This window comes from Nerophis lumbriciformis, linkage group LG02, assembly GCF_033978685.3.
Source record: "Nerophis lumbriciformis linkage group LG02, RoL_Nlum_v2.1, whole genome shotgun sequence".
In the NCBI taxonomy this organism is placed as follows: Eukaryota; Metazoa; Chordata; class Actinopteri; order Syngnathiformes; family Syngnathidae; genus Nerophis; species Nerophis lumbriciformis.
In genome coordinates, this window is record NC_084549.2 from 63,947,547 (window position 1) to 63,969,588 (window position 22,042).

Sequence of the window (22,042 nt, forward strand, 5' to 3'; positions counted from 1 at the left end):
CGTCCCTTATGCCACCGAAGATGATCAAGAGAAGAATATCGACCCTAGCTTCCCTGGCCTGCTGACATCAACTCCAAAACTGGACAGATCAGCTTTCAGGAAAAAAGCGCGGATGAGGGTATGTCTACAGAATATATTAATTGATGAAAATTGGGCTGTCTGCACTCTCAAAGTGCATGTTGTTGCCAAATGTATTTCATATGCTGTAAACCTAGTTCATAGTTGTTAGTTTCCTTTAATGCCAAACAAACACATACCAATCGTTGGTTAGAAGGCGATCGCCGAATTCGTCCTCGCTTTCTCCCGTGTCGCTGGCTGTCGTGTCGTTTGTCGGTTTCGCTTGCATACGGTTCAAACCGATATGGCTCAATAGCTTCAGTTTCTTCTTCAATTTCGTTTTCGCTACCTGCCTCCACACTACAACCATCCGTTTCAATACATGCGTAATCTGTTGAATCGCTTAAGCCGCTGAAATCCGAGTCTGAATCCGAGCTAATGTCGCTTTAGCTTGCTGTTCTATGCGCCATGTTTGTTTGAGTTGGCATCACTATGTGACGTCACAGGAAAATGGACGGGTGTATATAACGATGGTTAAAATCAGGCACTTTGAAGCTTTTTTTAGGGATATTGCGTGATGGGTAAAATTTTGAAAAAAACTTCGAAAAATAAAATAAGCCACTGGGAACTGATTTTTAATGGTTTTAACCCTTCTGAAATTGTGATAATGTTCCCCTTTAAGCTCTGCAGCAACATTTGATGCTATGTTAACTTTTTTCATGACCTTTTTCTTTTTTGTGTGGCGGTTAAATCTTTCTTTGCAATCTCTAAAGTCTTTTGTCGTACTGCTGGAATGTGCCTTGGGCCGCACTTTGGACATCACTGCCCGAGTGCGTCTTCAACTGGCTCTCATTTTAAGCTGCTCGGGTGGTCAAAAGAAGTGCATTCCAGCCATACTTTCACTTTCATCCTGTTAAAAATGTGCAAAACCCATTGACTTCTTCTACGTTCAACCAACTCTTTATGGCGGCAGAAAGTATTTGCACTGAAAGGAGTCTGCTCCACCTCAGCCAATTATACCTGTCACTTAAGGAATGTTGCTAGGTGTTGACCCAGTGATGCAGGCGCTCACGTCAATTGCCACTAATTATGCTAAACTGCACTACAGGACAAAAAAACAATTGTGTGAACAACACATTCGTGTTGCGGGTGTGTTTTGAAAGTTCCCCGTTTAGATTTTTTGCGAGCGAAACAAGGGGGAGACCTTATCAGTCAGATAACATGACAATGGGTTTATATGCTGAGAAGACGGGTTGGCCAGGTGCTAATCAAGGAACATGCTAATGAGGCCGGCGCAGCGGGGCAGTAAATGCACAAATAGCAACTAAAAATGCACAAATGGCAACTAAAAAGTTTTGTAATCATGGTGAATATTTGTATAAAAATTCAATAATATATTTTTAAACATTCTTGCAATTTGACCTTTTTTCTGTTTTTTTTTCTAATAATATGTTAACTAGGGAACATGCGGTAGAAAATGGAATTTGTTAACTACTTTTTTTACTTCTAAAAGAAACAATTATGCCATTATAACCATTACATATTGACCCCCTTTGTAAAATTACAAATGTATTCTAATAATATTTTAACTATGTTGCAATATTTTTGCTTGTAAAGTATAACATTGACCTGATTGTACAATTATTACAAATTAATTCTGGTTATTTTTTAACTAAATTGTAATATTTATTTAAAACTATAAATGTTTCACTTCTAAAAATAATATACTTGACCTTTTTTGTTAAATTGCACCTGTATTCTGGTAATATTTTAACCATGTTGTCGTATTTTTACTTCTACAAAAATTACGTTTGATATTTTTACAATACCATCAGGCTTTAACTCTACAAACATTTGTAAGCTTTTTTTTGGCAAAATTACAACTATGTTGTAATGTTTGTATTCCAAAAAATACATATTTGACCTTGTTGTAAAATTACACCTGTATTCTAGTGATATTTTAACAGTTGAAATATTTTCACTTCTAAAATACAATTAGGCTTTCATTCTACGAACATTTTAAAAAGTATTTTTTGGCAAAATTACGACTTTATTTTGATTGTTTTAATTACGTATGTTGTGATGTTTTTACTACTAAAAATGACCTATTTGACCTTTTTTGTAAAATTACACCTGTATTCTGGTAATATTTTTACAATTTTGCAATATATTTACGTCTAAAATATAATCAGACTTTAATCCTACACACATTTTAACCTTTTTTGGCAGAATTATAATTTTATTATGATAATATTTTAAGTACGTTGTAATGTTTTTACTTCTAAAAATAACATATTTGACCTTTTTTGTAAAATTACACCTGTATTCTGGTAATATCTTAACTGTGTTGTAGTAGTTTTAATTCTAATATACACACATTCTCAAAAATGTTTGGCAAATTTATAATATTTTTACTTCTGACATACAATCAGGCTTTCATTCTACAAACATTCTTAACACTTTTTTGGTAAATTTACAACTTTTCTATGATAATATTTTACTTCTAAAATTTCAATGATGCCTTTATTTTAATACATTATTGACTTTTTTGTAAAATTATACAACTAAATTGCAACACCTCACATTCCCTGTAATATAAAATTATGGCAATTTTCAATAACACATTGACCTCTTTTTTGTCAAATTACACTTGCATCCTGCTAATATCTTAACTGTGTTGTAATATTTTTCTTTTAAAATACAGTCAGATTTTAATTCTAAATTCTTAACCTTTTTTTGGGAATAAACACAATTTAATTATAATAATATTTTAACTATGTGGTAATGTTTTACTTCTAAAAATAACATATCTTTCCTTTTTTTGTAAAATTACACCTGTATTCTGGTAGTATTTCATCTATGTTTTAATATTTGTACTTCTAAAATATGAACAGGCTTTTATCCGACAAACATTCTTAACCTTTTTTGGTAAAATTACAACTTTGTCGTGATAATATTTTAACCATGTTGTAATATTCCTACATCAAAAAATGTCAATGACAATTACATTAATATTACTTCTAAAAATTACCTATTTGACCTTTTTTGTAAAATTACACCTCCATCCATCCATCCATTTTCTACCGCTTATTCCCTTTGGGGTCGCGGGGGGCGCTGGAGCCTATCTCAGCTACAATCGGGCGGAAGGCGGGGTACACCCTGGACAAGTCGCCACCTCATCGCAGGGCCAACACAGATAGACAGACAACATTCACACTCACATCCACACACTAGGGCCAATTTAGTGTTGCCAATCAACTTATCCCCAGGTGCATGTCTTTGGAAGTGGGAGGAAGCCGAAGTACCCGGAGGGAACCCACGCAGTCACGGGGAGGACATGCAAACTCCACACAGAAAGATCCCGAGCCCGGGATTGAACCCAAGACTACTCAGGACCTTCGTATTGTGAGGCAGATGCACTAACCCCTCTGCCACCGTGAAAATTACACCTGTGCTCTGGTAATATTTTAACTATTTTGCAATATTTTTACTTCTAAAATACAATCAGGCTTTCATTCTACACACATTTGAACCTTTTTTGGCAAAATTATAACTTTATTATGATAATACTGTAACTATGTTGTAATGTTTTACTTCTAAAAAAAATTTGGGGAAAAACACAACTTTACTATAATAATATTTTAACTATGTTATAATGTTTTACTTCTTAAAATAACATATTTGACCTTTTTTGTAAAATTACACCTGTATTCTGGTCATATTTTATCTTTGTTTTAATATTTGTACTTCTAAAATATGAACAGGCTTCTATTCAACAAACATTCCTAACCTTTTTTGGTAAAATTACAACTTTACCGTGACAATATTTTAACCATGTTGTAATATTCCTACTTCAAAAAATTTCAATGACAATTACATTAGTATTACTTCTAAAAATTACTTATTTGACCTTTTTTGTAAAATTACAACTGTACTCTGGTAATATTTTAACTATTTTGCAATATTTTTACTTCTAAAATACAATCAGGCTTTCATTCTACACACATTTGAACCTTTTTTGGCAAAATTATAACTTTATTATGATAATACTGTAACTATGTTGTAATGTTTTACTTCTAAAAAAAATTTGGGGAAAAACACAACTTTACTATAATAATATTTTAACTATGTTATAGTGTTTTACTTCTTAAAATAACATATTTGACCTTTTTTGTAAAATTACACCTGTATTCTGGTAATATTTTATATATGTTTTAATATTTTTACTTCTAAAATATGAACAGGCTTTTATTCGACAAACATTCTTAACCATTTTTGGTAAAATTACAACTTTACCGTGACAATATTTTAACCATGTTGTAATATTCCTACTTCAAAAATGTCAATGACAATTACATTATTATTACTTCTAAAAATTACCTATTTGACCTTTTTTGTAAAATTACACCTGTACTCTGGTAATATTTTAATTATTTTGCAATATTTTTACTTCTAAAATAAAATCAGGCTTTCATTCTACACACATTAGAACTTTTTTTGCCAAAACTATAATTTTATTATGATAATATTTAAACTATGTTGTAATGTTTTACTTCTTAAAATAACATATTTGACCTTTTTTGTAAAATTACACCTGTATTCTGGTCATATTTTATCTATGTTTTAATAATTGTACTTCTAAAATATGAACAGGCTTTTAATTCGACAAACATTCTTAACCTTTTTTGGTAAAATTACAACTTTACCGTGACAATATTTTAACCATGTTGCAATATTCCTACTTCAAAAATTTCAATGACAATTACATTATTATTACTTCTAAAAATTAACTATTTGACCTTTTTTGTAAAAAATTACACCTGTATTCTGGTAATATTTTAACTATTTTGCAATATTTTTACTTCTAAAATACAATCAGGCTTTCATTCTACACACATTTTAACCTTTTTTGGCAAAATTATAACTTTATTATGATAATATCTAAACTATGTTGTAATGTTTTACTTCTAAAAATAACATATTTGACCTTTTTTGTAAAATTACACCTGTATTCCGGTAATATTTTATCTCTGTTTTAATATTTGTACTTCAAAAATATGAACATGCTTTTATCCAACAAACATTCTTAACCTTGTAAAAATATCGTGATAATATTTTAACCGTGTTGTAATATTCTTACTTCTAAAATTTCAATGACATTATTGACTTTTTTTTGTAAAATTATACAACTATATTTCAACATCTTACATTAGCTGTAATATAAAAAAAAGTATGCCAATATTCAATAACATATTGAACTTTTTTGGTAAAATGACAAATGTAATATAATATTTAAACTACTTTGTAATATAATATTTAAACTACATTGTAATATGTTTACTTCCAAAAATTCAATACGTCTTTATCCAAATAACATGTTGATTTGTTTGTATAATGACAAATGTATTATAGTAGTTTCATTATGTTGTATTTTTTTTACTTCTAAGAATTCGGTGACGCCTTTTTTAAATAATATGTTCAAAGAAATGTCATAAAATCCCAACAAGCTGGTATTAAGTGTCGAGGGGTCTTACATGTGTCCTTGAGGTACGGTCAGGTTGAGGTTGTTGAGGACCTTCAGTTTGCCAAATGAACGACACACGTCCCGGCAGAATATAGCCGGCGCTACCGGTAAGAGGGGCGGGAGGATCTCCAAATCGCCCTTCATGCTGCCTTGCATCTGCAAAGCATCGACAAATCTTAGGAACACAACAACATGAGGCACTCCTGGTAATTAGCGGCTTGTCAATGTGCATTTTTCATCTCCAGTAGTACTCCAACTGTGCAAAAAAGTTCCTTAATAGAAGCTCACCAAAGAAAAAAACTTTTCTTAAAGGCGCAGTACACCATCTGTGTACTAATACATTAAGTTGAACAATTTCCACAATGATTCCCTCTTACTCTCCCAGACTTATTTCCGAATCAATCTGCAATACTTTAACCCACAGGTGTCAAACTCAAGGCCCGAAACTTCATTTTATTTGGCCCTCGAAAGCCTGGAAATAAAATGTATCAATAAAGTACTGTACCTTTTCTTACTGAATGTATTCTTTCTTTCTATTTTGGAAGAAAAAAAAATGTACTCCATGTAATCGCAAATGATGTTAACTTCAATATTGTCTAATTAGGAAAAAATACACTATATTGCCAAAATTATTTGGCCACCTGCCTTGACTCACATCGGGTTCAATATGATGTGGGTCCACTTTTTGCATCTATTACAGCTTCAACCACTCTGGAAAGGCTGTCCACAAGGTTGCGGAGTGTGTTTATCGGAATTGTCCACCATTCTTCCAAAAGCGCATTGGTGAGGTCACACACTGATGTTGGTGGAGAAGGCCTGGCTCTCAGTCTCCGTTCTAATTCATCCCAAAGGTGTTCTATCGGGTTCAGGTCAGGACTGTGCGCAGGCCAGTCAAGTTCATCCACACCAGACCTCTGTCATCCATGTCTTTTATGGACCTTGCTTTGTGCACTGGTGCACAAAGCACCAGTGCAAAGTCAGAGGAAGGGGCCCGCTCCAAACTATTTCCACAAGTTTGGGAGCATTGAATTGTCCAAAATGTTTTGGTATCCTGGAGAATTCAAAGTTTTTTTCACTGGAACTAAGGGGCCAAGCCCAACTCCTGAAAAACAACCCCACACCATAATTCCTCCTCCACCAAATTTCACACTCTGCACAATGCAGTCCGAAATGTAGCGTTGTCCTGGCAACCTCCAAACCCAGACTCGTCCATCAGATTGCCAGATGGAAAAGTGTGATTCATCACTCCAGAGAAGGTGTCTCCACTGCTCTAGAGTCCAGTGGTGACGTGCTTTACACCACTGCATCCGACGTTTTGCATTGGACTTGGGGATGTATGGCTTAGATGCAGCTGCTCGGCCATGAAAACCCATTCCATGAAGCTCTCTGCGTACTGTACATGGGCTAATTGGAAGGTCACATGAAGTTTGGAGCTCTGTAGCAACTGACTGTGCAGAAAGTCTTTGCAATATGCGCTTCAGCATCCACTGACTCCTTGTCAGTTTACGTGGCCTACCACTTTGTGTTGCTGTTGTTCCCAATCTCTTCCATTTTCTTCTAATAAAGCCGACAGTTGACTATTTAATTACTGGATTAGTTGCACAGGTGGCATCCTATGACAGTTCCACGCTGGAAATCACTGAGCTCCTGAGAGCGGCCCATTCTTTCACAAATGTTTGTAGAAACAGTCTCCATGTTTAAGTGCTTGATTTTATACACCTGTGGCCGGGCTAAGTGATTAGGACACCTGATTCTCATCATTTGGATAGGTGACCAAAAACTTTTGGCAATATAATGTATATTATCAAACGTTCCAACCATTTCTTTAAAGGGGAACATTATCACCAGACCTATGTAAGCGTCAATATATACCTTGATGTTGCAGAAAAAAGACCATATATTTTTTAACCGATTTCCGAACTCTAAATGGGTGAATTTTGGCGAATTAAACGCCTTTCTATTATTCGCTCTCGGAGTGATGACGTCACAACGTGGCGTCACATCGGGAAGCAATCCGCCATTTTCTCAAACACCGAGTCAAATCAGCTCTGTTATTTTCCGTTTTTTCGACTGTTTTCCGTACCTTGGAGACATCATGCCTCGTCGGTGTGTTGTCGGAGGGTGTAACAACACGAACAGGGACGGATTCAAGTTGCACCAGTGGCCCAAAGATGCGAAAGTGGCAAGAAATTGGACGTTTGTTCCGCACACTTTACCGACGAAAGCTATGCTACGACAGAGATGGCAAGAATGTGTGGATATCCTGCGACACTCAAAGCAGATGCATTTCCAACGATAAAGTCAAAGAAATCTGCCGCCAGACCCCCATTGAATCTGCCGGAGTGTGTGAGCAATTCAGGGACAAAGGACCTCGCTAGCACGGCAAGCAATGGCGGCAGTTTGTTCCCGCAGACGAGCGAGCTAAACCCCCTATCGACCCTAGCTTCCCTGGCCTGCTGACATCAACTCCAAAACTGGACAGATCAGCTTTCAGGAAAAGAGCGCGGATGAGGGTATGTCTACAGAATATATTAATTGATGAAAATTGGGCTGTCTGCACTCTCAAAGTGCATGTTGTTGCCAAATGTATTTCATATGCTGTAAACCTAGTTCATATTTGTTAGTTTCCTTTAATGCCAAACAATCGTTGGTTAGAAAGCGATCGCCAAATTCGTCCTCGCTTTCTCCCGTGTCGCTGGCTGGCGTGTCCTTTTCGTCGGTTTCGCTTGCATACGGTTCAAACCGATATGGCTCAATAGCTTCAGTTTCTTCTTCAATTTAGTATTCGCTACCTGCCTCCACACTACAACCATCCGTTTCAATACATGCGTAATCGTTGAATCGCTTAAGCCGCTGAAATCCGAGTCTGAATCCGAGCTAATGTCGCTATAGCTTGCTGTTCTTTCCGCCATGTTTGTTTGTGTTGGCTTCACTATGTGACGTCACAGGAAAATGGACGGGTGGTTAAAATCAGGCACTTTGAAGCTTTTTTTAGGGATATTGCGTGATGGGTAAAAGTTTGAAAAAAACTTCGAAAAATATAATAAGCCACTGGGAACTGATTTTTAATGGTTTTAACCATTCTGAAATTGTGATAATGTTCCCCTTTAAATAGAAATAAATACTAATAATAATGATTTAAAAGCGAGTTATCCATCAAATTGTGCAATGTAAAAGTAGAAATAGATTTCATAGTAAAATTGTGAAATTTACTCTGGTTTTTACAGCGTTTTTCTCTAAATAAATCAAAAACAACAGTACTTTTTTTACTGTAATAAACTGTGGTGCTGTTTTGGCATTTACAGTAATACACCGAAAAATCTACAGTTGTTGATTTGCTGTAAAAAAAAAAAAAGGCAGCTCAAGTGTCAATATTTTACTGTAAAATTGCAGTTCTTTTAATTTACAGTAAAAAAACAAATGTAAATTTTACAGTAAAATTCCGGCAACTAAGTTGCCTTTTTTTTTTTTGACCATAAAAACAGCAGTACTGTTTTTCCATTTACAGTAATATACACTACATTTTGAGGTCAAATTATTGCAATTTACCATATATTTTTTACAATTTTTTTTTACAAATCTACTAATAAAATGCGTTAAAAATTGTATAATAATAATATTCACTGTTAGACACGGCCCTCTGGAGCCAAACTGCGATGTGGCCCTCAGTGAAAACGACTTGGACACCTCTGCTTTAACCGAACTTGCAAATATTCTTTATTGTCAATTGTACTATACATGCAAGACGTAAAGAAGAATGGAGAGACCGTTTCCCTCCCACCCTGTACTCTGGAGGGGAAATTATTAACAAAGGAAAGAGAAGAGATATCGCCATATTGCATCGTGATACATGTCGTATATCGTCAAGTCCTTGTCAAAGCACAACTCTAGGGATGGGTGGTAAAACGATATCAATATACAGTATATCACGATAGACACATAATCGATATCATGAAAAATGCGTTCGATAAAATGTTTTGGGATTTTTTTCAAAAGGGACTGTAGTCAGACCAATGTGGTCTGTAAATGATGCAAGGCGCTCCTCTCCCACCACCTTAGCCGTGCTCACCCTTAAGAGCACAGCCGTAAAAAAAAAAAAGATTACTATCATCAGTAGGGTAAAACTAACCTGTCTCACGACAGAATTCCACATCAAGATCTTGCTCCTTTTTAGTTAGTTTTTTTTTACCAGGATGATGCAGTTTTTTTGTAGTGCGAGTGAAAAACTCAAAGCTGACGGAACTTTTTAACTTTTAGAAAGTACATTTTGGAGTCACTACGAACAATACATCTGATATTTGTGGACAGAAAATAGTTTGTCAGAATAATTGTATCTAAGTTATCACAAAACTTTGTGTTTCAATGAGTTACCGGCGAGCAGACAAAAGCTGTCTTTGATCCGACCGAGCAAAAGGCTTGTAAAACTCCACTGTGTAGGATGGGAAGCAACATGAAGGTGTTCTGTTTCTTTCATGTATTGTAATCAACAGAAAGATATTGTCTGACCCGAAAACTACAAAGCGAAGAGGAAGCAGGACCTGACTCGACCGACCTTTTCTTTGAACTGTTGTAATCAAAGGCGATGGCTGTTTACGACCCCCGTCCCTTAGAAACAGCTGTTGCCATGTAATCAGGGAAAGTCCAAATAAAAGAGGAGGCGTACAATCTTTCGCCAGAGTGTAATGACACTGTGCAAGGGTACAGATGTACACGTTTCTCCTCACTGAGCCAAATTGAATTCTGTCTCTGTTTGATTCTTTGCTTCTTGTCTTGTTTAAAAGATGTCATCAGTTTTTGAACCTGACAGTTTTTCTCAGGTTTCTCTTTACATTTTCACACTTTGCACTATTTTCTTACACTTTATTAATCATTTCTTACATATTCCTTATTTTTGCACCTTCATTTTAAGATGTTATTATTAACTCTTCAATGTGATTTTTTGTTTACATTGTTTGTTTACATTGTTTGTTTATTTCCCAGGCTCGTGTTGACATTTCCTTTCTGCCTTGATAGCTGAGGAAGATTACATTTGAAATACAAATGTTTACATGTAAAGATCTAAAACAAACGTACGCGGATCCAAAACACACGTACGTGGATTTGAATACACACACTTTGATTGGTATAGAGACACAAAAATTAGTACACGCGCACAAAAATTGGATTATATGCGCGCAGATTGCGATACACATTCGCAAATTATTTTGCGACAATAATACTTCCATATTCACAGCCCTAATACAAAAAACATGAATAATTATCGATCTCGACCAAAACAAAACACTTATATGATACAGTTTTCACCCAGCCCTAATTGCCCTTAGTCTGAATTGAACACCTAAAATCAAGGACGTTTTGTAAATATTCTCAGTCGTTGCGATGCACGTGTGTATTATATTATTGTTTTGGTGGATCGAGTTTGGACAACCCAGCACGAAAGTGTCATTCGTTCCAAGTAATCCAGATTATTATGACTCTAGTTTTGTCCAAGAAATCATCACGCTTTAACCCCGATGAAGAACAACAACAACAATAACTACTTACGCAGCAACATTCCCAAAGCTTCATCTTGCGGTTTGTCAGGCCTGGCAACAACCCAGCAGGCACAAGACATTGATACAATGTGGATTAAACACACATGTCCTTCAAAACTGACTTCTAAACAACGTTGCAAAATAGTTGTATTTGTAAATTGAGACAAATTGATGTGCAACGTTGGAAATTACCAAAATTCAAAGGTGTAATCAACCTTACATTGAATAAATGTTGTCAAAAAGCATGTTGTTTCAATGTTGTCTTGGTGTTGTGGAATATTGAGTTGGGAAATGACCAAATTTCAATGGTCAAATCAACGTCAGAACACAACATTGATTAAATAAACGTTGTCAAAAATCATGTTGTTTCAACATTGTATTTGTGTTGTGGAATATTGGTTGGGAAATTACCAAAATTCAACGGACAAATCAACGTCAGAACACAACATTGATTAAACGTTGTCAAAAACCATGTTGTTTCAACGTTGTATTTGTGTTGCAGAATATCGGTTGGGGAAATTACCAAATTGCAATGGTCAAATCAACGTCACAACCTGACATTGATTAAACGTTGTCAAAAAGCATGTTGTTTCGATGTTGTTTTTGTGTTGTAGAATATTGGTTGGGAAATGACCAAATTTCAATGGTCAAATCAATGTCAGATCACAACATTGATTATCAAACATCTTCAAAAAGCATGTTGTTTCAATGTTGTATTTGCGTTGTAGAATATTGGTTGGGAAATGACCAAATTTCAATGGTCAAATCAATGTCAGAATCCGACATTGATTGAACGTCGTCAAAAAGCATGTTGTTTCGATGTTGTTTTTGTGTTGTAGAATATTGGTTGGGAAATGACCAAATTTCAATGGTCAAATCAATGTCAGAATCCGACATTGATTGAACGTCGTCAAAAAGCATGTTGTTTCGATGTTGTTTTTGTGTTGTAGAATATTGGTTGGGAAATGACCAAATTTCAATGGTCAAATCAATGTCAGATCACAACATTGATTATCAAACATCTTCAAAAAGCAAGTTGTTTCAATGTTGTATTTGCGTTGTAGAATATTGGTTGGGAAATGACCAAATTTCAATGGTCAAATCCATGTCAGAATCCGACATTGATTGAACGTCGTCAAAAAGCATGTTGTTTCAACGTTGTATTCGTGTTGTGGAATATTGTTTGGGAAATGACCAAAATTCAATGGTTAAATCAACGTCAGAACCCGACATTGATTAAACGTCGTCAAAAAGCATGTTGTTTCAATGTTGTATTTGTGTTGTAGAATATTGGTTGGGTAATGACCAAATTTCAATGGTCAAATCAACGTCAGAACCCGACATTGATTATTAAACATCGTCAAAAAGTATGTTGTTTCAACGTTGTATTTGTGTTGTAGAATATTGGTTGGGGAAATTACCAAATTTCAATGGACAAATCAACGTCACAACCTGACATTTAATAAACGTTGTTAAAAAGCATGTTGTTTCAACATTGTATTTGTGTTGTGGAATATTGATTGGGAAACGACCACATTTCAATGGTCAAATCAACATCAGAACCCAACATTGATTAAACGTCGTCAAAAATCATGTTGTTTCAACGTTGTATTTGTGTTGTAGAATATTGGTTAGGGAAATGACCAAATTTCAATGGTCAAGTCAACGTCAGAACCCAACATTGATTAAATAAAGATTGTCAAAAATCATGTTGTTTCAACGTTGTATTTGTGTTGTAGAATATTGTTTGGGGAAATGACCAAATTTCAATGGTCAAATCCACGTCAGAACCTGACATTTAATAAACGTCATCAAAAAGCATGTTGTTTCAACGTTGTACAAACCCCGTTTCCATATGAGTTGGGAAATTGTGTTAGATGTAAATATAAACGGAATACAATGATTTGCAAATCATTTTCAACCCATATTCAGTTAAATATGCTACAAAGACAACATATTTGATGTTCAAACTGATAAACTTTTTTTTTTGTGCAAATAATCATTAACTTTAGAATTTGATGCCAGCAACACGTGACAAAGAAGTTGGGAAAGGTGGGAATAAATACTGATAAAGTTGAGGAATGCTCATCAAACACTTATTTGGAACATCCCACAGTTGTGCAGGCTAATTGGGAACAGGTGGGTGCCATGATTGGGTATAAAAACAGCTTCCCAAAAAATGCTCAGTCTTTCACAAGAAAGGATGGGGCGAGGTACACCCCTTTGTCCACAACTGCGTGAGCAAATAGTCAAACAGTTTAAGAACAACGTTTCTCAAAGTGCAATTGCAAGAAATGTAGGGATTTCAACATCTACGGTCCATAATATCATCAAAAGGTTCAGAGAATCTGGAGAAATCACTCCACGTAAGCGGCATGGCCGGAAACCAACATTGAATAACCGTGATCTTCGATCCCTCAAACGGCACTGAATCAAAAACCGACATCAATCTCTAAAGGATATCACCACATGGGCTCAGGAACACTTCAGAAAACCACTGTCACTAAATACAGTTGGTCGCTACATCTGTAAGTGCAAGTTAAAGCTCTACTATGCAAAGCGAAAGCCATTTACCAACAACATCCAGAAACGCCGCCGGCTTCTCTGGGCCCGAGATCATCTAAGATGTACTGATGCAAAGTGGAAAAGTGTTCTGTGGTCTGACGAGTCCACATTTCAAATTGTTTGTGGAAATATTCGACATCGTGTCATCCGGACCAAAGGGGAAGCGAACCAACCAGACTGTTATCGATGCAAAGTTCAAAAGCCAGCATCTGTGATGGTATGGGGGCGCATTAGTGCCCAAGGCATGGGTAACTTACACATCTGTGAAGGCACCATTAATGCTGAAAGGTACAAACAGGTTTTGGAACAACATATGCTGCCATCTAAGTGCCGTCTTGCTTATTTCAGCAAGACAATGCCAAGCTACATTCAGCACGTGTTACCACAGCGTGGCTTCGTAGAAAAAGAGTGCGGGTACTTTCCTGGCCCGTCTGCAGTCCAGACTTGTCGCCCATCGAAAATGTGTGGCGCATTATGAAGCCTAAAATACGACAGCGGAGACCCCGGACTGTTGAACGACTTAAGCTCTACATAAAACAAGAATGGGAAAGAATTCCACTTTCAACGCTTCAACAATTAATTTCCTCAGTTCCCAATCGTTTATTGAGTATTGTTGAAAGAAAAGGTGATGTAACACAGTGGTGAACATGCCCTTTCCCAACTACTTTGGCACGTGTTGCAGCCATGAAATTCTAAGTTAATTATTATTTGCAAAAAAAAAAATTAAGTTTATGAGTTTGAACATCAAATATCTTGTCTTTGTAGTGCATTCAATTGAGTATGGGTTGAAAATTATTTGCAAATCATTGTATTCCGTTTATATTTACATCTAACACAATTTCCCAACTCATATGGAAACGGGGTTTGTATTTGTGTTGTGGAATATTGGTTGGGGAAATGACCAAAATTCAATGCTCAAATCAACGTCGCCAAAAAGCACGTTGTTTTAACGTTAAGCTTGATTTGTTCGACGTCAGGACTGAATTCAAAAAGTTGTTTCAATGTCTTGTGCCTGCTGGGAACTTGCTGACTCGACACAAAAAAACAAAAAAACGACCGAACAATCTCATCCTTTCTTTCTTTCCAACTCTCCTTTAATCCTCCATCTCTCCCCTTTTTAATGATTAGCACTATTGCATAATCTGGGGGGACATTCTGACCCTTTGACGCCTCAACATTCGTCTGCTGAAAGAAAAAATGACGTTTTGGACTCGACGGAGTGGAGATAGGAGACATGAAAGAGAGCAAAACTCACCCGTGGTGAGAAGATGGAAGACGCGGAAGATGAAGGCTAGTCAGTCACACTGCAGCATTTTTACCCGCGCGGCTCCGCTTAAAAGCGTCCGCGCAAAGCAGCAGAACAGGTTCGGCCCCGAAATGAGGCGGAGTAACGCGCCGTGTCCAACAGGTGGCCCACATCCTGGAAATAAGTGCGAGCCATTTTCTCATCGGCGCGCCGCCATCACGGCTTCGAAAGAGGAAGAACCGCGGGCGCGCGCGCCGACTGAAACGCGCGCACGCGCTTTCGCTTCCGCGTGCTAGTGCAGTCTCCTCTCCCATCATTTTTTTAAGGAAGAAAAAAAAAATGGCGCCTTACCCGCTCGTCCATCTCGGTGACTTCGACTTCCGCATCATCCGAGCTGGCAACCTGCACGACCATGGCGGCGGAGAGGATGATGAGGACGACGAGGAGGATGGAGCGCGTGCACGCGCGGCTATCCTCGCCGACACCAGCTGTAACAGAACGGGAGGGGGCGGGGGGCGTTCACGTTGCGGGGGCGCGCATAGACATGATATTTTTATATATATATATATATATATATATATATATATATATATATATATATATATATATATATATATATATATATATGTTTCTATTTTTAAAATGCAACTCCAGTCGCACAAGTAATCGTCAATGTTTGATCAGACGACAGCAGATTGTTTGGTACTTTGTGACGTCATGATGAGATACAAAAACAAAAAACAAAGACACGTTATAAAGGACACTCCAGTAAGATGATGTTTTGTTTCTTATATACATATATATACATATAAGAGAAAAAAAACATTATACAAATAAAATTACGTAATGAGTAACTAATAAAAGTAATTTTCCAATATATATATATTTATTTAATGTTATATTTTAATTGTACTTTTTAATTAGGAAGAACTTACACTTATTTGGCAGTGGAATGTTTACAAAGCATGTTTATAAAGAAAGCATATATTATTTTGAAATATCAACGTCACAACCTGACATTGATTAAACGTTGTCAAAAAGCATGTTGTTTCGATGTTGTTTTTGTTGTAGAATATTGGTTGGCAAATGACCAAATTTCAATGGTCAAATCAACGTCAGAACACAACATTGATTAAATAAACATTGTCAAAAATAATAAAATAAAGGTAATAAAATTATGTAATGAGTAACTAATAATAGTAATTTTCCAATATATATATATTTATTTAATGTTATGTTTTAATTATACTTTTTAATGAGGAAGAACTTCCACTTATTTGGCAGTGGATTGTTTACAAAGCATGTTTATAAAGAAAGCATATATTAAGACACATATACATACAGATATATATAGATATATATATATATATATATATATATATATATATATATATATATATATATATATATATATATATATATATATATATATACATATATATATATATATATATATATATATATATATATATACATATATATATATATATATATAAATATATATATATATATATATATATATATATATACATATATATACATACATATATATATATACATACATATATATATATATACATACATATAAGAGAAAAAAACTATTATACAAATAAAATTACGTAATGAGTAACTAATAAAAGTAATTTTCCAATATATATATATGTATTTAATGTTATATTTTAATTATACTTTTTAATCAGGAAGAACTTCCACTTATTTGGCAGTGGAATGTTTACAAAGCATGTTTATAAAGAAAGCATATATTATTTTGAAAAGACACATATACATGTATATATATATATATATATATATATATATATATATATATATATATATATATATATATATATATATATATATATATATATATATATACACATATATATATATATATATATATATATATATATATACACATATAAGAGAAAAAAAACTATTATACAAATAAAATTACGTAATGAGTAACTAATAAAAGTAATTTTACAATATATATATATTTATTTAATGTTATATTTTAATTATACTTTATAATCAGGAAGAACTTCCGCTTATTTGGAAGTGGGATGTTTACAAAGCATGTTTATAAAGAAAGCATATATTATTTTTGAAAAGACACATATATATATATATATATATATATATATATATATATATATATATATATATATATATATATATATATATATATATATATATATATATATACATACATATAAGAGAAAAAAAACTATTATACAAATAAAATTACGTAATGAGTAACTAATAAAAGTAATTTTCCAATATATATATATTTATGTAATGTTATATTTGAATTATACTTTATAATCAGGAAGAACTTCCACTTATTTGGCAGTGGAATGTTTACAAAGCATGTTTATAAAGAAAGCATATATTATTTTGAGAAGACACAGCCGACAGTATTCATCTCTGACAGTACTGCTCCTCTCCTAAGAAAGTGGAACCTTCATGTTTTGTTTTTAAAAGTTGTTCTCTACCCAGCAGGCACAAGACATTGAAACAACGTTGAGAACTTGTTTAATTAGGTTGAGCAACTCAAACATAACGTTGAAACGGCATGCTTTTCGACGACGTTTAATCAATGTTGGGTTCCGACGTTGATTTGACCATTGAAATTTGGTAATTTCCCAACCAATATTCTGTAACACAAATACAACGTTGAAACAACATGCTTTTTGACGACGTTTAATCAATGTCATGTTATGGCGTTGATTTGAACATTGAAATGTGGTCATTTCCCAACCAATATTCTACAACACAAATACAACGTTGAAACAACATGCTTTTTGACAGCATTTAATCAATATTGGGTTCTAATGTTGATTTGACAATTGAAATTTGGTCATTTCCTAAACAATATTCTACAACACAAACCCAATGTAGAAACAACATGCTTTTTGACGAAGTTTAATCAATGTCAGTTTCTGACGTTGATTTGACCATTGAAATTTGGTAATTTCCCAATCAATATTCTACAACACAAACAACATGCTTTTTGACGACGTTTAATCAATGTTGGGTTCTGACGTTGATTTGACCTTTGACGTTTGGTCATTTCCCAACCAATATTCTACAACACAAATACAACGTAGAAACAACATGCTTTTTGACAATGTTTATTCAATGTTGTGTTCTGACGTTGATTTGACCATTGAAATGTGGTCATTTCCCAACAAATATTCTACAACACAAGCACAACGTAGAAACAACATGCTTTTTGACGACGTTTAATCAATGTCAGTTTCTGACATTGATTTGACCATTGAAATTTGGTCATTTCCCCACCAATATTCTACAACACAAACAACATGCTTTTTGACGACGTTTAATCAATGTCAGGTTATGGCGTTGATTTGAACATTGAAATGTGGTCATTTCCCAACAAATATTCTACAACACAAGCACAACGTAGAAACAACATGCTTTTTGACGACGTTTAAACAATGTCAGTTTCTGACATTGATTTGACCATTGAAATTTGGTCATTTCCCCACCAATATTCTACAACACAAACAATATGCTTTTTGACGACGTTTAATCAATGTTGTGATCTGATGTTGATTTGACCATTGAAATTTGGTCATTTCCCAACCAATATTCTGTAACACAAATACAATGTTGAAACAACATGCTTTTTGACGACGTTTAATCAATGTCGGGTCCTAACATTGATTTTACCATTGAAATTTGGCAATTTCCCAACCAGTATTCCACAACACAAATACAACATTGAAACAACATGCTTTTTGACAACATTTATTTAATGTCAGGTTGTTACGTTGATTTTCTCGAGATAGTATTGTGCGATACCACTGATTTTCTTTCCAATCTGATATCAAGTAAAATTCAGGCTGGAGTCGGGAAAACTGATCTGAAACTTTGTCCCAGCAGGCACAAGACATTGAAACAACATTAAGAACTTGTTGAAATAGGTCCTGATGTTGAGCAACTCAAACCTAACGTTGGATCAACGTTCTTTTTGACAATATTGAATCAATGTATGGTTCTGACGTTGATTTGACCATTGATTTTTGGTCATTTCCCAACCAATATTCTACAAGACAAATACAACATTGGAACAACATGCTTTTTGACGACGTTTATTCAATGTCAGGTTGTGACGTTGATTTGAGCATTGATATTTGGTCATTTTTCCAACCATCATTGATCCAACAATAGACATCAACATTTGTCTCAATTTACACCTATTTTGCAACGTTGTTTCAAAGTCAGTTTTAATGGACATGTATGTATAATCAACGTTGTATCAACGTCTTGTGCCTGCTGGGTAACTAGTGATGTGCGGATTGATACCTAAACATCGATACCGCCGATACCAGATCTTTATGCGCTGGTATCAATTCTCAAGTTACAATATTGATATTTTTGGTACTTTAGTGCAAAGTTGTCCAAAATTTTGGAGGCCCACAACGTGTTGTCAGGGGCCAAAAAAACAACAACAGTAAAAAAAAAAAAAGACGTAATGTAATGAGCAAAAAGCAGGAATTTTAATACAAATTCATACAAACAAGTATGCACGAGACATTTTGATATTTTTTTTATTTTGTAAAAAAAAAAAATGCTACAAATTTACAACAAATAATAGGTTTATTAACATTTTTTTTTTTTTTTTTTTAGTAACTTGTATCCTTATTTAAACTATAAATATTTTTTGACCGACATTAACTCAGGAGCACAATATATAAGACACTTTAACCCACAAAATAAAACAAAGACCTTCGTAACTTAGATTCAATATCCCTCTTCAAATCAAGACTCAAAACACACCTATTTCTGACTGCCTATTCATTGTAATCATCTTTTCTTCTCTATCTTTGTTGTTGTTGTTGTTGTTTTTTATCCAATTTGATTTTATTGTTGTGATTTTGTACAGTGTCCTTAAGTGCCCAGAAAGGCGCCTTATAAATAAAACATTTTTTAATTATTATTATTATTAATGTGTGCTGATTGTTTTTGGGGTTTTTTAATGAAAAGAAATGAAGTCAGGATTAACGACTACAATGAACACGTTTTGTAGTGCACAGCTTTTCGAAACGGGGTTTGAAGCATGATTGAAAATGTGTGGCGCATTATGAAGCCTAAAATACCACAACGGAGACCCCCGGACTGTTGAACAACTTAAGCTGTACATCAAGCAAGAATGGGAAATAATTCCACCTGAGAAGCTTAAAAAATGTGTCTCCTCAGTTCCCAAACGTTTACTGAGTGTCGTTAAAAGAAAAGGTGATGTAACACAGTGGTGAACATGCCCTTTCCCAACTACTTTGGCACGTGTTGCAGCCATGAAATTCTAAGTTAATTATTATTTGCAAAAAAAAAAATAAAGTTTATGAGTTTGAACATCAAATATCTTGTCTTTGTAGTGCATTCAATTGAATATGGGTTGAAAATGATTTGCAAATCATTGTATTACGTTTATATTTACAGCTAACACAATTTCCCAACTCATATGGAAACGGGGTTTGTATTTAAAGATACAACTTATAGGTGTACGTTATAGGTTACAAAGTGTACGAGCATTAGTTATTACAGGATTGCCCAACATTTGGGGGCCAAACATAACAAACTGACGGAAAAAAGCAACAGTAGAAATGTACGAAAAAAAGAAGACAATGTCATGGGAAAAAACTGACATTTTGTCACTTACGTAGTTGACGCTAACTTTTTACACTATATTTAATGTCGGTTTCATTTCTTTTCTTTTTTTTTTTACAAAAAAAAAAAAAATTGTTCCAAATTGTTTGTGCTGTTTGTTATTGAAGTTAGAATTTGAATTGAATAATAGTTTGTTGTAAATGTATCTACTTTTTAGCTTTCTTTAATAGTAATAAAGGGTGCAACGTTATGCAGAGGTGTACTTATAACCATTTTATAGACAAACCATTTATAGTTGCTGTAGAGGGAGGGGGGCCTGCTAAACGTTTTTGAGATAACCTTAATAAAAGTGGGTTTAAGACAACTATAAACATACGTTATCCATCATACTTTACATTTTAGTCGAGTAAAACTAGATTTTTTAACTTTTAAACAAAAGGTAAAAAATATACAAAAATATGTACATTATGAAAATAGTATGCTCAGTTCTGTGTTATTAGTATTGAAATTACAGCTTTTTTCTTTCTTCTTTATTGCTCTGTTTTTAAATTGTTCGTTTTTTTATATGTGTAATAAATAAATAAATAATAATAACTTAAAATAATAAAAAATAATAACTTAAAATAATAACAAATAATAACTTTGTCACTTAAGACACAAAGCTGACACTAATCCAATCCAATCCAATCCACTTTATTTATATAGCACATTTAAACAACAAAATGTTTCCAAAGTGCTGCACAACAATATTAAACACAATTAAAAACAATATAAAATAAATATGACTAAAAACGATTTTAAAGGGTAAAACCAATTAAAACAGTAAATAGAAATCAAAATTTTAAAAACACAGAGGACAACAGAGGACCACACAACTCACGTAGTGTTAAAAGCCAGGATAAGATCTATCTTTAAACGTATGTAATGTCTGTTATTAGTATTTTTTTTACAAGATAAAATAAATATCAAAATGGCTATCTGTATATCAAACAAGGTTGCTTTGAATCAAACGTATACAGCAGGCATGCTAACGTTAGCATGTTAACTTTTTCAGCTAATTTTGCAACCGTTTAACCCAATAGTATGTGACACATGCTAACTGTTCAGCTCATTTTGCAACCGTTTACCCCAGAGTTATATAACTCGGTATGTGATGCATGCACACTTAGCATGCTAACGTTAGCATTTTAGCATGGTACATTTTTATTTAACTCATTTTGCAACTGTTTTACCCCAGTCATATAACTTGGTATGTGACACATGCTAAGTGTTTGCATGCTAATGTTAGCATTTTAGCATGCTAACATTAGCATGCTAACATTTTTTTTTTTTTAGCTCATTTTGCATTTTGCAAGATAAAATATATATCAAAAAGGGCCCCAGCATACTTTGACTTTTTAGTATGTGGCCCTTGTTGGAAAAAGTTGGGACACCCCTATTTTCAGAATCAGAATCAGAATCAGCTTTATTGTCATTACGCAA

At 34.2% G+C, this 22,042-nt stretch overlaps 1 protein-coding gene across 3 annotated transcripts in view; it reads right to left on the reverse strand.

The window, feature by feature from the left end:
* Positions 1-15,420, reverse strand: part of abch1 (ATP-binding cassette, sub-family H, member 1) — a 68,560-nt gene extending 53,140 nt beyond the window's left edge. The window contains exons 1-2 of one of the 3 annotated variants that reach the window (XM_061966396.1): positions 15,278-15,420; positions 5,592-5,737 (exon numbers count right to left, since the gene is read on the reverse strand). In XM_061966396.1, the coding sequence (XP_061822380.1) occupies positions 5,592-5,737; positions 15,278-15,340 (209 nt within the window). In that variant the 5' untranslated portion in view covers positions 15,341-15,420. Of the gene's footprint in view, positions 1-5,591; positions 5,738-14,935; positions 15,168-15,277 lie in introns of those variants that run through there. The other 2 variants (XM_061966405.2, XM_061966415.1) reach the window with 2 other exon arrangements.
* Between the last annotated feature and the right edge of the window lie 6,622 nt (positions 15,421-22,042).